This window comes from Petaurus breviceps, unplaced genomic scaffold, assembly GCF_028583685.1.
Source record: "Petaurus breviceps papuanus isolate PSGF00001 unplaced genomic scaffold, PetGlider_PUasm1.0 90919, whole genome shotgun sequence".
NCBI classification, from domain to species: Eukaryota; Metazoa; Chordata; class Mammalia; order Diprotodontia; family Petauridae; genus Petaurus; species Petaurus breviceps.
Window position 1 is genome coordinate 44,372,363 of NW_027187378.1, and position 15,202 is coordinate 44,387,564.

At 37.3% G+C, this 15,202-nt stretch overlaps 1 protein-coding gene across 1 annotated transcript in view; it reads right to left on the reverse strand.

The window, feature by feature from the left end:
- UNC5D (unc-5 netrin receptor D) overlaps positions 1 to 15,202 on the reverse strand; it is a 794,598-nt gene that overhangs the window by 150,533 nt on the left and 628,863 nt on the right. Inside the window, exons 5-7 of the mRNA XM_069075933.1 lie at positions 6,721 to 6,901; positions 5,687 to 5,854; positions 1,548 to 1,712 (exon numbers count right to left, since the gene is read on the reverse strand). Of these exons, the coding sequence (XP_068932034.1) occupies positions 1,548 to 1,712; positions 5,687 to 5,854; positions 6,721 to 6,901 (514 nt within the window). The remainder of the gene's footprint in view (positions 1 to 1,547; positions 1,713 to 5,686; positions 5,855 to 6,720; positions 6,902 to 15,202) is intronic.

Below are 15,202 nucleotides of genomic sequence, written 5' to 3' on the forward strand. Positions count from 1 at the left end.
ACCCAGAGAACTTAACTCATTAAGCTCAAGGTTGCTCACACTTTAAAGTTAGCAAAGTGTTTGATATGATCTTATTTTATCCTCACACCAAACCAGAGATAACAGTAGTATTTATTGACAGGATGACTGTGAGGGTCAAATGAAATAATCCAATAATCCATGTCCATGTTACTTATTATTTTTCTGGCTATTATGATGCTCAGATACAGTGCTCTATCTACCACATCACGCTGCCTGACACAAAGATAATAATGATGATGCTGATGATTGCTGCTGCTGCTGATAGCTAATCTGTATATAGCACCAACTATGTTCCCAGCACTGTGCTGAGTTCTTCACAATGATCTCATTTGACCCCTCACAACACTGGGTGGTAGGTGTTATTATTATCCTCACTTAACAAATAAGGGAACTGAGGCATAAAGAAGTTGTGATGTGCCCAAGATAAGTTTCTGAGCATGAATTCTTCCTTACTCCTGGCTCAGTACTCTATCCAGTGAGCCTCATAAAGTTAAGTAGAAACAACCCAGTCTATTTCAACCAAACAGATGGTCACCAAGAGGCATGAGGTAGTTCTGTCTCTTGAAGGGTCAAGGACTGGGAGTCTTGATCCAGCCTTTCTTCTGCTGCTTAACTTCCTGGGTATACCAGCTTTTCTCATTGCTATTAGACTCTGTTTATAAAATTGAAGAAATAATGGCTGCTTCTATAATGTTTTCTTTAAAGAACATTTGTAACACACCCTTTTCTTAAAAGAAAGAAATTAGTGTTCAGCTCCGGAATCCCATCTGGTTATCAAGGAAAAGTGCTCCAACCCTTTTCAAAAGGTTTGAAAAGCACTGACAAATTAAAGCACTAAATGGTGCAGAGCTGTCATCATGTTTGGTTTAGACTTATAATATCATTGGGATAGTGAAATCCCAGTGTGAAGACATGTTGTGCCAATGCAGAGCAACATGCATAGGTAATTTATAGTGTTTGGGTGCTTCCCTGGGGCAAGGAGAGGACATATGATTTGCCCCATGGTCACATAGCTAGAATGTGTTGGATGCAGTACTTGAACTTAGGTCTCTGACTCCAAGGCTGGTTCTTTATCCATTATACCATCTGATCTTTCTAAAGTATTCTTATATAAAAAAGAAAATAAATCTGTTCAACTAAAAACCCACAACAAACCCCAAAACTAATTACTTGAAGGATCTTTTATTAGCCTTTTGGAGCCAAAGGGCCATGAGAAAGATAGATATATGTATATGTATGCGTATACCTATACATGTATATTCTATGCATACATATGCACATATATGTGGATATGTAGACATATACACACATAAATGTTTGTGTATATACTTGTGTGTATACAGTTTCTACTTTTCTGCCCATATTTTCATCTTCGTCACCACTGTCACTATCATCATTATATTTTAAATCCCTTTTTTTTCTGTCCTTGGGACTGTGGTCCAAGGTCAACTGCTTAGTTTTACTAAAAGTAGTGAAGTAATAAAGATTTTTCCCTTTGTTTAATGCACAAAAGCGTGTGTTATTACCTTGAATGCAGAGCCCGTCTGTGCAGTTCTCTGATTCTTGGCTCAGGCCTTCACAGAATTTACCCCCATTTCTTGGTGGTGGTGCAGTACACTCCCGTATTCTCAGGTGTTCACACTCTGGGCTGCACACTGACCATTCGCTCCATACCTCCCAACTTCCATCAACTAGAAGAGAAAGCCAAAATAGATAAATAAATAAATGAATGAATAAATACACACACATAAACATATGTATATATTTATATACACATGCATGTAAAACACAGTACATATACATATATGTTTGTGTATACCTGTATGTCCAATTATATAAACATACGTGTCTACTTATATAAAGATACATGTGCATACACACACATATATATATACATATACATATATATATATACACATAAAATACATTAACTATCTCTCTTCCCATCCTCTCCCTTCCCAAGTCTTGTTGACATCCTGTGAGTCATGTCACAAGAAAGCAAGAAGAATAATAGTAGCTTAGAAATCACTTTCACTTCTCTCTTTGGTTTCTTTCCAGAATCAAAGAATAGATTAGCTTTCTTACTTCTTCAAGGCTAAGAACAATGACCAAATGTAGGTGGGCCTACAAATTGTAGGGGCTTTTGGGTATGCTAAGGATGCCACTATCTTTTTTTTTTCTTTTTGCTTTAGCTATTTATGTCCAAGTATACTTTTCATAAACAGATAACCCAAGGACAAAAGACCACTGGAAGGCAGTCATTTCTTTAAGTATGATAGCTTAAACAAGAGGTGAATGAAATATTCTAGGCTGAAGTAAAAATAAATAAATAAATAAAGGAATGAATGAATGAATAAATAAATAAATGAATGAATGAATAAATAATCTCCACAAAATAAAACCCCAAGTCTGATCTAAAAAATGGATTCAACAACAACAAATAGGCCCATATTGATGTTAGATGAATTTTACAATCCTGCCTGCATACGTTGATAATGGAATCTGTCTGCTCTAATCCCTTGATCAGTTGCTACAAGATCTAGGTTTGAATCCCAACTCTGACACACAGCGTATTTATCATTTGAGTTCAGCTGTGGAAACATGAGAAAGTTATTTTATCTTTTGGGGCTGGTTTCCTCAAGAGCAAAATGCAAGTATTGGACTTGGTGATCTCAGGGGTTCCTAATATATACAGTTGACACTTTTCTTGTTGATTGAATGGCTGATTCCTTCCAATCTAATGCCCATTATATGATACCAACAGAATTAGCTCCCTTTCTCACTCTTTGTTTGACCTTAGACAAGACTTTCTCTGGGCCTCAGTTTCCTCACCCGTAAATGAAAAGGTGGAACTAGATAGTCTCTAATGTTCCTTGTGGTTCTAAATTTATGACTTCTATGTTGCTTTCTTGCTCAAAAAGCACCAATGGTTCCTCATTTGCCTACTGCCCTGGATAACCTTATGTCTACTGACCTATCCAGTCATATTTTGTGGTTTTCTTCTTTGTGGATTTTGTGCTCAAGCCAAGTGGGACCACTCCCTGCAGTTATCCTGCCTTCCTTTGAACCTTTTTACATACCACCCACTATCCATAGAATAAAATCAGATCCCTCTGCCCTTCCCTCCACTTCCCATTTCATCTTCTGACATTTTCCATCCTTCCATCTAGAAGCCGCTAAGTGGCACAGTAGAAAGGGTATTGGACCTGTAAGACCTGAGTTCAAATGTGGCCACATTCACTTACTAGATGTGTGACCTTGAATAAATCACTTAATCTTGGTTTGCCTCTGTTTCCTCAGCTGTAAAATGAGGACAACAATAACACCAGTCTCCCAGTGTTGCTGTGAAGATCAAATGAGATCAAATTTGTAAGGTCCTTAGCACAGCGTTTAGAGAATAGGAGGTATTTCATAAATGCTTGTGTTTTTCCTTTGATGGCTACCTCAGGTTGCATATTTTCTACGATGTTTTCCCTGATCCTCTAGCTAAAAGTGAGCCCTTTCACACCTTCAATTTCTTAGGCTCTTTTCCTTAATGCTTTATGTACCTGCTAATTTTCTAAATTGCAGGAGGATAGGCACTAGACCTTTTATTTCATTAGTAAATTCCCTGTAATAACAGGCACTTTCTGTGTAATTTGTAGAATTCCCTAGAGCAATGACTTGCCTAGGGTGATACAGAGACTATGTGACAGAATCAAGCCTCATACACAGGTCTTCCTGACCCTGAGGTCAGTTTTCTTTGCATTACATGTCCCTGCTTTTCTAAACTGCATCATCATTAGTGATACACATGTTATATCCTACCAGGGTCAGGTGGGAAAAGGCAAACCAAGGTACATAGGTCATTATCCCTACCCCTTTCCTATTATAAGGGCTCCAAGGAACAGACTACCTTGAAGGCCAACCTACAAAATGCTAATTTGTCCCCGTAAGTAAGAGCAACCCTGCTTTCTGGGACTCCTTAAGGCAATGAATCTTCCTCTAAAGGAAACAAGTCTTCTAAAATATAACTACGAATATGAAATAAGGAAGGGGTTGTCTCTAAGAGCTAAAATAACATTAAAATGTATAGAAGATATTCTAGTTCAGTGCCCTTGAAGTTAATGATCTATAATACCATTATAGGGACTAAGGATCAATTCATGTGTCAATGGGGGAATTTCATAGGAAAAAAAAAACTTTATCGATTTGTTGTTATATATACACAATTTGTTGTTACATAGTTTTACAGGGTTGTTGTGAAGATCAAATGAGTAATTATTATTAACGCTAATAACAACAATAACAAACAAGGTTGGATGACCAATTGTAAGGTTTATAATAAGGGGGAATTCCATTGGTGTATGGGTTGGAATAGATAGTCATGGACAACCCTTCATACTATTAAGTTCTCTGACTCTGTTAATTGGACAAGAAGGAAAGGAATTAAAGTTAAAGATGAACAATGGTACTCAAAAAATCACTTTTGTTAACTGAGTAGTTTCCTTATCAAGAAAGAATGGTAAGCATGTGCTGACTCAAAAATAGATGGACTATATTTATAATTTATCATTTTTTTGCTGATTTCAATGTAAATAAACCTGGATCTAGAGAATGCTGAATCATTTTTTTTAGAATAAGGTGATATAATGGGGCCAAAGTTGTATAATACTATGAATCAGCAGATTTTACAAAAAAAATAATTTTAAAATATTTGAAAATTCAAGGTTCTATGATTTTGTCATCATGGAGACTTTTTCTATTCCCCAGATACTCATCCCTTCTGTAGCTTTTTTTTTTTTTTTTAAGCAATCGGGGTTAAGTAACTTGCTCAAGGTTACACGGCCAGGTGTTTCTGGGTGGATGCTAAGTGTCTGAGCCCGGGATTCGATCTCCAGGTCTTCTCAACACTGGAGCCGGTGCTCTTATTTGCTGTGCTACCTGGCTGCCCCTCTTCTGTAGCTTCTTAAATAACTTTTATGGGTTGCTATTGCTTAGAAAAAATACATTAACTTGTTGTCAAAGTGATGATCATTCTCTGGGAACTCATCTGTGATGGATAACACAGACAGTAGTTAGTGGGACTAATATTCAAAGCCTTTCTAGGATGGTAGAAATTGCCAGAGTTAATACTTTGAAAATATTGTCTACAAAAATCAGCCTCACCTCCACACCAGATGAGGCATAAGAAGACGGTTTTGGTAGCCATCTCAAAAACAAAACAAAGCCTGATTCATGTCCAGTCAGAGACTATAAATTGCTACCACTAGTTTTTACTTCTAAGGATATATCCTAAACAATCAATCAAACAATAAGCACTTGTTAGGCATTTATTCTGTGGCAGGTGTGGTGATATATAAGAGCCAAAGGAGACAATGTGAGGACAGCTCAAGGTAAATTCATCACCAATGAAAAATCAAAATCAAATCGAATGTTTTGCTGATGGTCAATGCATTTTGTGATGACAATAAACTTCATATAGTTTTGAACAGCCCCCTACCCTGCACCTTTACAGAGACCCACATATAAATGACCTTGGACAGGTATTCTATTTATCAAGAAAGATGGGGAAGATAAAGACATCACTGAAGAGGAAGGATGGCATTGATTTCATTCTCATCAGCTTTTGTGGATGGGTCAGAGGAAGAAACATAATTTGTATATATGTATGTGTATATCTCACCAGGACAAAGAGAAGTGCAGGTGATTTTCTGCACTGACATTCCCTCACAAAAGGCACCCCCATTGAGTGGAGCAGGATTGGTGCAGGTCCGAGAACGTTTCTGCCATCCTCTACCACAGCGAACATTGCAGGCTGACCACTCTGTCCAGGAAGACCAGCCTCCATTCACTGAGAGAGAGAAAGAAGGGAGGACAGAAAGGAAGGAGAGAGGTATCAAATTAAATTGAACCAATGGGGAGCTGTTAAATGCCTACTCTGGGCAAGGCACCCAATATGCTGGGTGGCATGGGACAGGCTGCTGGATATTTCAGGAGTTTCAAACTTTTTTTGCTGCTTTTTCCCCTGACCTGCAGACCAAACCACTTAGCTCATCTATATCTACTTCCTCAATTATAACATAAGGAAAACAATACCAACCTTCTTCCCAGGGATGTTACTGGGGAAGAAATAGCTGAAGGGATCTGGAAGTCTTTGTAATCCAAGTCATGGGTTTAAGGTGGTCAAGTATTCATCTTTAATTTTGCTTTTGGCAATCAACTGAGGGGAGCATGGTACTTTCACTTAATAGCAATAGGGTGCTAGTCTATAAAAGTTGACATTCCCAGATAATCTTGTTTGTCTCTCTTCAGTGGGATTTTATATATAAGTAGGTTTAATGACTAATGTTGAGTCAGGGTGAGAAAGGGAAACAGAAAATGTAAACTGATTTCCCTTCACTTAAATGATAAACACAATACTTAGAAATGAATTTGTTTTTTATTTTTATTATGAAAAATAAAAAGGTTTGCAAATACCATTGACCCCATTTATAGAAGTTCAATCCTGGATTAAAAAGAGACACAAAGATGAACTGAAGGAAATTTGTCCTGAGTATAAAATTTAGGGTTGAATTATATAGTTTTAAGGTCCTTTCTAATGTCAAATTGCTATGATTCCCTTATGTATGCCATCTCTTCCCTTTCCTAAATGTTCTCCCCACCACCTCCATTCCCAAATGCCTCCTAACCTACTATAGACTATTGTTATCACCTTACCATAAACAATAACAGTAGCTGACAGGCTTCTTCTCTTGGCCACAATGTTGGCAGCCATGCAAGTATAATTCCCAGAGTCAGAGAGCCGAGCCTGCCTGATAATTAAGTTGTGATCAGCCCTGGTGTCAATATTCTCATCCAGTTGGGAATCAATAGGCTCTTCATTCTTTAGCCACTCCACCTAGTTTGGGGAAGGAAACAAAGCAAGGGGTAAGGAACTGCTAAAGTCTGGACCACAAAACTATTCAACACTTTACTGTATATAGTTTTACTGTCCTTTGATTCACGTGGGCATTGAGTTAGATTGCTTATATGTAAACTTTTTCTCCCATTAGGTTTTTAATTTATCTAGGACAGGGATTCTTTATTTATTTATTTTTTTACATCATAGACCCCTATGGCAATTGAGTGAAACCTATGAATTTCTCAGATTCATTAAATTAAACTAAATGCACAAAATAAAATAGGATTACAAAGGAAATCAATTAAATTTTTAGGTTTATAAAACCCAGGTCAAGGACCCTTCTTCTAGGACAAGGATCAAGTCTAACATTTAGTTCAGTTTATCAATGAGAAACATTTGGTGAAGGACTAGACTTTATGCAATGTTGCTGGAGATACAAAGACAAAAGAGAAACCATCCTTGCCTTAAAACAAAGTATACTTTAACTAGGGAGAAAGCATGTACATTTATAAACATATACATGGAATAGATACCAAATAAACACAAGATAGTTTCAAGAGAGAGGAAAACAGCTGAGGGAGCTGTGAAACCTTCCTGTAAAGGGTGACTTCCGGACTAAAATCTAAATAGGATTCTCATAGGTACAGATAAGGAGAGAAGTAATTCTGGGCATTGGGAATGGATCAAACAAAAGTACAGAGTTAGGAAATAGAGAATACCCATGTTGAGAGATAGATCAAAAGCATCAAATGCAATAGAACTGTCAATCAGCGGTTATTCATATCACAAGCATTGATTAAATGTCTATTGTTTACCCACCACTGTTGTAAGCTTTAGTTATATAAAGATAAAAGTTAGTCATTGCCTTCAAATAGTTTAAATTTGAACAATAGTTAAAGGTAGGTATAAAGTATATATACAAGGTGACCTGACAGGGGAAAAGAATTAACACCAAATAAGATCAGGAAATACTTCCTGCAAAAAGTTTGACTTGAGTTTTGAAGAAAAGCTGGGATTGGGGTGGCTAGGTGGCACAGTGAATAGAGTACTGGCCCTGGAGTCAGGAGGACCTGAGTTCAAATTCGGCCTCAGACACTTAACACAAAAATTTGCCGTGTGACCATGGGCAAGTCACTTAGCCCCAACTGCCCTCCAAAAAAGAAAAAAAAAAGGAAAAGATGGGACTCTAAGAGCTGGAGGTGAGGAGGGAGAGAATTTCAAGAGATGGGAGGTATCTATCTGTGAACAAAGAGATAAGAAATGAAATATTATATTGTGAAGATTTTTAAGCAGACCACTATTGCTGGATTGTAGAGTACATGGAAGGGAGTGATATATAAGAAGCCTAGAAAGATAGGAAAGGTCCTGGCCTTGACAAATTTGGAATGACAAACAGAGGAGTTTATATTTGAACCTAGAGATAATGGTAAATCACTAAAGTTTGCTGACAGGGATGGGGGATGGTATGTGTGTGACACAGTAAGACCAACCCTGTGACATTCATTTTGGTAGTTATATGGAGGATTAAGTAAAGTGGGAGAGACCTATAGCAGGGGCCAGGAAAGATGTGTTGACTGTCTAAATTGGGGTAATGGCTGTATGAGTGAAGGAAAGGTACATGTAGAAGAGACATCACGAACAGAGATATATTGCATACGATCGGCCAACTGATTAGATAGGTTGGATGAGGGACAGTGAGACATCAAGGATGATGGTAAGTTTATAAGATTAAGTAGCTAGAAGGATGGTGGTACCTTGGCAGTAATAGAGAAGTTAGGAGGAAGTATGAGATTGAGAAGAAAGGATAATGAATTTTGTTTTAGACATGGAGATTCATTTGCCTAAGATACATATAGTTCACAATGTCCAGTGAGCAGTTCGTTATGGGAAACTATAGCTCAGAAGGAGGGATAGGTCTGGTAATCACAGGCATAGAGTTGAAAATTTACCTCCTGAGAGCCGATGAAGTCACCAAGTGATAGAGTCTAGAGAGAAAAGAGAAACCATGGCAAAGTTTTGGGAAACATTCACAGTTAGTAGGTGTGATACGGATGAGAAGGAATGATCAGAGAACAACCTAGAGAGAGAAGTGGCAGAAAAACTCTGAGAGGAAAGAATATCCAAGAGGAATGATGACTGCCCTTACTGTCAAATGATACAGAGAAGTCAAGAAGGAGGAAGAATGAGAAAATGTAGTTAGATCTGACAGTTAAGATAACTTGGAGAGAACAGTTTTACTTGAGTGATGAGATCAAAAGACAAATTGCAGACTTTAGAAAACCCTTAGAAGACGAGAGGTAGGATCTAATGGACATTTTGGTAGGGTTTATTTTTGAGAATTGAGATTGAGGGAAACTTGAGTGTGGGCAGCAATGAATAAGAAGAGGTTGAAAATTTGAGAGAAAGGAAGAATTATAATGGGAGCCATCTGTTGGAAATTAAGCAGTTAACATGTGGTTATTAGACACTGTGCCAACCAATGTGCTAGAGGCTAGGCATACAAAGAAAGCAATGAGATGATGGGATGGAATAATGTGTATGGGTAAAAGAGGTGATTTTTGAAAGGGCAATTATTTCTTCATCAGAAAATTTTATATTTGTGGCTATTACCTATCAACCTCCAGGATATTCTGACTCCTTTCTCAATGCAATCATGTTAATTGGGTCCAATATACACTTATGTCACCTCATCTCAGATCCAAATGTAGCAAGGCACTTCATTTCATTCCTTCCTAATTGATCTGTTCAACTCAGTAAACATTCAGTAAAGAACTATTGTGAGTAAAATATTTCACTGTATGTTTCTGGGAATACAAAGATTAAATTAGACATAGATTCTCCCCTTAATAAATATATAAATAAGTTGAAGGAGTAAGAGAGAAGTACACAAATGAGCATAATCCAAAAGAAAAATAAAATAAGGGATATAAAGGAGTTGCCAGGTAATTTAATATTTTCTTTCCATCTCCCCTCCCCTACCCTAGGGGATGGATAGATTCTGCAGTGATACCACCTGGAATGATTGGATAGATTCAAGAGGTCATAACTTTTTAAATGGACCATTAAGGTTGGGTAACAAACAGTGGTCACAAAGTTCATACATTCATAAGACAGGCAGAGCTAGCTTTTGGTCCATACCATGATATTTTATATATAAAATTAGTCACAAAATTAGAAGTAGCACCCCACACTTCTTTTCTAGCAAATTACATCTAGCAAAAGAGGGAAGAGAGAAAAAAGACATGGTTAAAATTTGACCAAAGGATTATAATGATCCTGGTTTTCATATGCTAGAGTTTGTTTCAGTATTGCAACACCTTCCTCTGATTGGTTGGTTCCTTCCAGAGTCTCCATTTTAAGGGAAGTTATTGGCTAGTCCATGTCTCTATTCTTCTCCAGGCTCACTCCTGATTATCTGGAATTTATTTCTCCATCAGGCACCTGTGGATACCATCTCCTTCTCTGTTCCTCCATTTAAGTTACTTGAGGACAGGGTAATCTCTTCCTTTCTGCTTTTATTTGTATCCTGGCACTCAACACAGTGCCTGGGGCTTTAGTACAAGCACTTAATAAATGCTTTTTGATTGACATAAAGGCTCAACAATATAAGGCCATTTACTACGTCAATGTCAATCTAACTCTCTCCTAAAGGAGACAGATTAAGTTAATTGGTAGGGAAAGCAGGAGGGGGGAAGGGAGGTGCGGGGGCAGTGTTCCACAGCTGAGCCTCATTGGGAAAATCAAGCTGGAAGAATTAGGTACTTTCCCCAATGGCCCTGGTTACCTCATTTACTGAATGTGATAAACTGAAAATCCGGAGCTCAAGTTCGGGCCTTTCCCTGGACCTGTAGATAACAGCAGTTTTTACTGACCTTCATTTTGATCTTGGACTATCGATTTTTCCTCCTTTCTTGGATCCTTCCCACTTTTTGCTGTTGAGTGCATTACCACAAGATAGTAACATGTCTTTTTTCTTCCCTCCTTTTCTAAATGACTAAAGTGTCTTTGATCTCATCAGCTCTCTTCCTTTCTGCCTGTGATTCTTCACAAACTCAGAATGCTTCATTGCTGACCTTTTCTTGATGGACCCCATTTCCTGTTATATTAGGCCTTGAGAGATCCCCACAGGAACAATGAAAGATTCCCAGTTGACCCATATTTCCTATTCTACCTCTCACCCTGCCTTCCTGGGGTGGGAGAATGCCAAAAAACATTATCTGGTTATAAAATATAAATGTTCATTGAATGCTCATTAAAATACTCTTTATTCCTATGACCTACTCTGTGTCATCAATAGCAGGTTTAAATTATGTTCAGCACAAACAATTTTGAAGGATGTGAAGCATTGTGTTCAATGCAATAACCAACTATGATTTAGAGGACTGATGTTTAAGTATGCCACCAATCTTTAGAAAGAGAGGTGATAGACTCAAGATGTGGAATGAAGAACACATATTATTGGACTTGGTAAATGTAAGAAAGTGGTTTGCTTGGCGATGTATATTTTTTAGAAGGTTTTTTTGTTTTTGTGTTTCTCTACTTTGGGGCAGGAGTATGAGGTAAGAGGCAGAGAAAATGCATGTTAATTTTAAAAATAAATAAAAGTTACAATTATGTTCACTATATCTTAAGAAAATAGTATGTTTTAGTATATATGTAATATAAAATAATATATTAAGTGTATATGTGTATATATAATAATATATTTCTTTTAAAAAGATGGATCAATAGTAAAAATGAAGTTTATATACTAAAAATGAAATGCCTTTAGCTGACCAATAAATGTACTTGTGTGTAATATCTTATTTCCTGATTATGTCAGATGAGTATTAAGTTATATGTTTTTATATTTTGTGACCTACTTCCATCAACCATTAGGAAATTTAGGAGATATTTGTGTTCTAACCTAATGGCTTTTGCTCTTCACTAAAATGACTCATTCATTGAACTTCATTAGTACATCTGTTTGGAGTTTCTTGAACCTAGAAAAACAACAGATTGTGCTTGTGTTTGTTCATTTGTCCCCAAAGCTAAATGTTTAAATACCTTTTTATAAGCTGATATGCCTTAAAGAAAACAGTCCAAATAAACAAAGGAGAGAAAATCAATCTTTCTGGGGGCACAAACACTAATTTGATGATCAAGGATGGGCATCATCATACATATAAACAGTGCTTAAAGCCTTTAATGTGTGTGTGGTTTTTTTAAATCAAATCTTAGAGTTGGCTGTTACCCCAAACTCGAAGTAGCATAAGAGGGAAAAAAGAAAATTATTTATGTTGTTAAGTTTGAGGAAAAGGACAAGTTATAAGTGGTTGCCCTACCATCAAGATTTTCTTTCAGATAGCAATGGCTGGGGTGAGCCAGTGAACTTGCTTTGCAGAAGCTTATGGTAAGGAAGAGGTATAATGTTGTAATATTCATGCTTCATCCAGAAATTACTCTGTAGGAGGCTTCCAAACTGGAAAGCTCTAATTATCCACTTAACTAAGGCAGTGCAAATTAGCATTATAGGATCAATGCATTGAGCACCGAGGACAGCAGATGTATATATCAAGTAATCTAAGTGACCCCTTGCCAGCAGGTCATCTTTTTGATAATGGGGTTTAACTGTCCTAAAGTTTGTGGGGGACATTTCACCCCCCAGAATCAAACAAATCTTCTTCCTCCTTCTGTTCCTTTGCTTCCCGATGGATAATCCCAGTTAGAAGCTTGTGGAAAGACTAGTTACTTTGACTTAATGAGCTTATGGATTTGCAGGATGCAGGCATTCATTAGCACAGTGTTATGTGCAGATGGTCTGCAATTTGTAGATTTTCCAGTTTATAAACAAATCTGCAAAGGCAGACCATCAAAGCCAATTAGATTTCATGCCAGACAGTGGGTTCCTTTTCCGGGGCCATCAGTCATTGTGGTTAGGTGGGTACAGAAGGTGTGTAAGTGACACCCTAGAGTTTCCCACAAAACTGCAGCAAGGTGCACTCAGATGGGGAGCCCAGCTCCTAAATGCATGAGATCTTAGGTTGCATCTGAATGTTTCGGTACGTAGAACACTGTACTTTCTACAAAGGCCTCCTTAGAATTTACACAGGCAGGCATGTGGGTATCTCTATTTAGATACTATGTCACAGGCTGCCCAAGCACTTTACTTGTTCTCAAAACCCCATGAGGGAAAGAGGTGTCAAGTGGTATTACCATCACACTCTGATAGATGAAGACATTGGGAAACAGAGAGGCAAAGGGTTTCTTCAGAGCCCTGAGCAAATCTGAAGCAGGCTGGAAGAATTTGTGGCTCCCTATTCCCCTAGCATCATTATCAAATTATACTATAGTGGTGGATTTCCACCATGAAACATGAATTGTTCTATAAATTTGAATTGTTTGTCAATGACCTTTCCAGGAATATAGGCAGAATGTTTTATGAACAATGTTGAATTACTAGTAGCATACAGCCTTAATGTAGGGAGAGGAAGGGGCACTTGGCTGAATGAAATAAGGTTAGAATAAAAACAAATAAGCCAGTAGGCCAATTAGAAATTTAATAAACATTCTCTTGCCTGTAAGCTTTTTCCTGTGTTTGTGGGGAGAATAATATTCTTATAAGTTAATGATGCAGAAAGCAATTGGAGGGGTCAGTGTAAGCACTGGTAAATATTAAATGGTGCCTAAATAAATCTTTCTGGTCTCATGATAAAAAAAAAAGGAAAAAAGAACACCCACCAACTATTCACAAATTGTTCTAAGAATGGTATTAGGATATATCCTTATATATCTTTCCATAAGATCCTCCTCTCAAAGGGCTAACACCTCATTCCGAATTCCAGCTCAATTATTTATCAATGGTGAAACCTTGGCAAAGTCTTTTTTCTTTTCTTTTTTTACCTGTAGGGACCTCAGTTTTCTCATTTATAAAATGAGATTGTTGTACTGAATGATCCTAAATGTTTCTCTCAACTTTAAATCCTAAATTAAGATGGATTAAAATTCCAGGAGGTAACTGTGATTTAGGGGAAGAAGGCTGTCCCTGAGGTTGAACTCCTCTGACAGAATTTAGAAAATAACAATAAAGAGGACCTGAGGCCTAGCAACATTACCCACAACTCAAGATTAAAACTTGATAAAAATAAAAATAAAATAAAACAAAATAAAAATGAAAAAGCAAAGAAAAAAAGAATTGTAGATTGCTACTTTGGTATAAAAGAAGATCTTTCATATTTGGAAGATAGTGAGGTAAAGAAAAAAAAATACTCCTACCCCAAAAAGTCACATCAAATGATCATAAGCCCAGAAAGAGTTCTTGGCAGAACCAGAATTGAGATGTTAGAAAAGAACAACTTTGTTTGGCCACTTACTCAAATGGCATTTATTAAACAGCTATCATAGGCTAGGTATCACTCTAATCCTGTTTTGTTTTCCCATCACAAGTGGCCAGACATTCTCCAGCGCACGGATATTAGAGCCATGGAAAACCTTTTTTAGATGAAACTGAAACTCATCAGGATGGATAAGTCACTTTTAACAATCATTGGCTTTTCCAATTCAAAAATCTCCCTGTGCAATTTTACTAGAATCAACAAAACATGGAGATGTTACAAAGGATACCTCAGTTTTACTGCTTTCTGAAATCAAAACAGCTCAAACAGTGCCCTGAAACAGTGATGGGTGTCTGTTTACACACCTTCCATACCCTCCTAAACCCATAAAGCTTCTGCAGGCAGAGATCTTGTCACATAACCTAGCATAATGCTTTCTCCTGTTTGCTGTTCAGTCAAGCCCAACTCTTCAAAACCCCGTTTGGAGTTTTCTTTGCAAAGATACTGGAGTGCTTTTCCATTTCTTTCTCCAGCTCATTTTGCAGATGAGGAAACTAAGGCAAACATGTTTAAGTGACTTGTTCAGGGTCACCAAGCTAGTAAGTATCGGAGGTCAGATTTGAATTTGTCTTCCTGACTCCAAAACTGAAACTCTAGCCACTGTATCACACAGCTGCCCTATTCAGGGTAGATGCTTAATAAGCACACTCAAATTAGTGAATATTTTACTTAAAATTGGTGAGCATAAATGTTTCACTTAAAATATGGTATATATTTGCATTTTAAAACTTAAGGAAGAGAAAATTTTGTGCTCTTTCTGAGAGGCCTCACAAATTCTTAAGTTGTTATAGTAGAAAATTTTTCAATCCAAATGAATTCAATTCAACATTTATTAGGTTCCTATTATTGTGTGTGTGAATATATGTGGGTACATGTGAGAGAGAGGAAAGAGAGGAGAGAGGGAGAGAGGGAGAGAGGGAGAGAG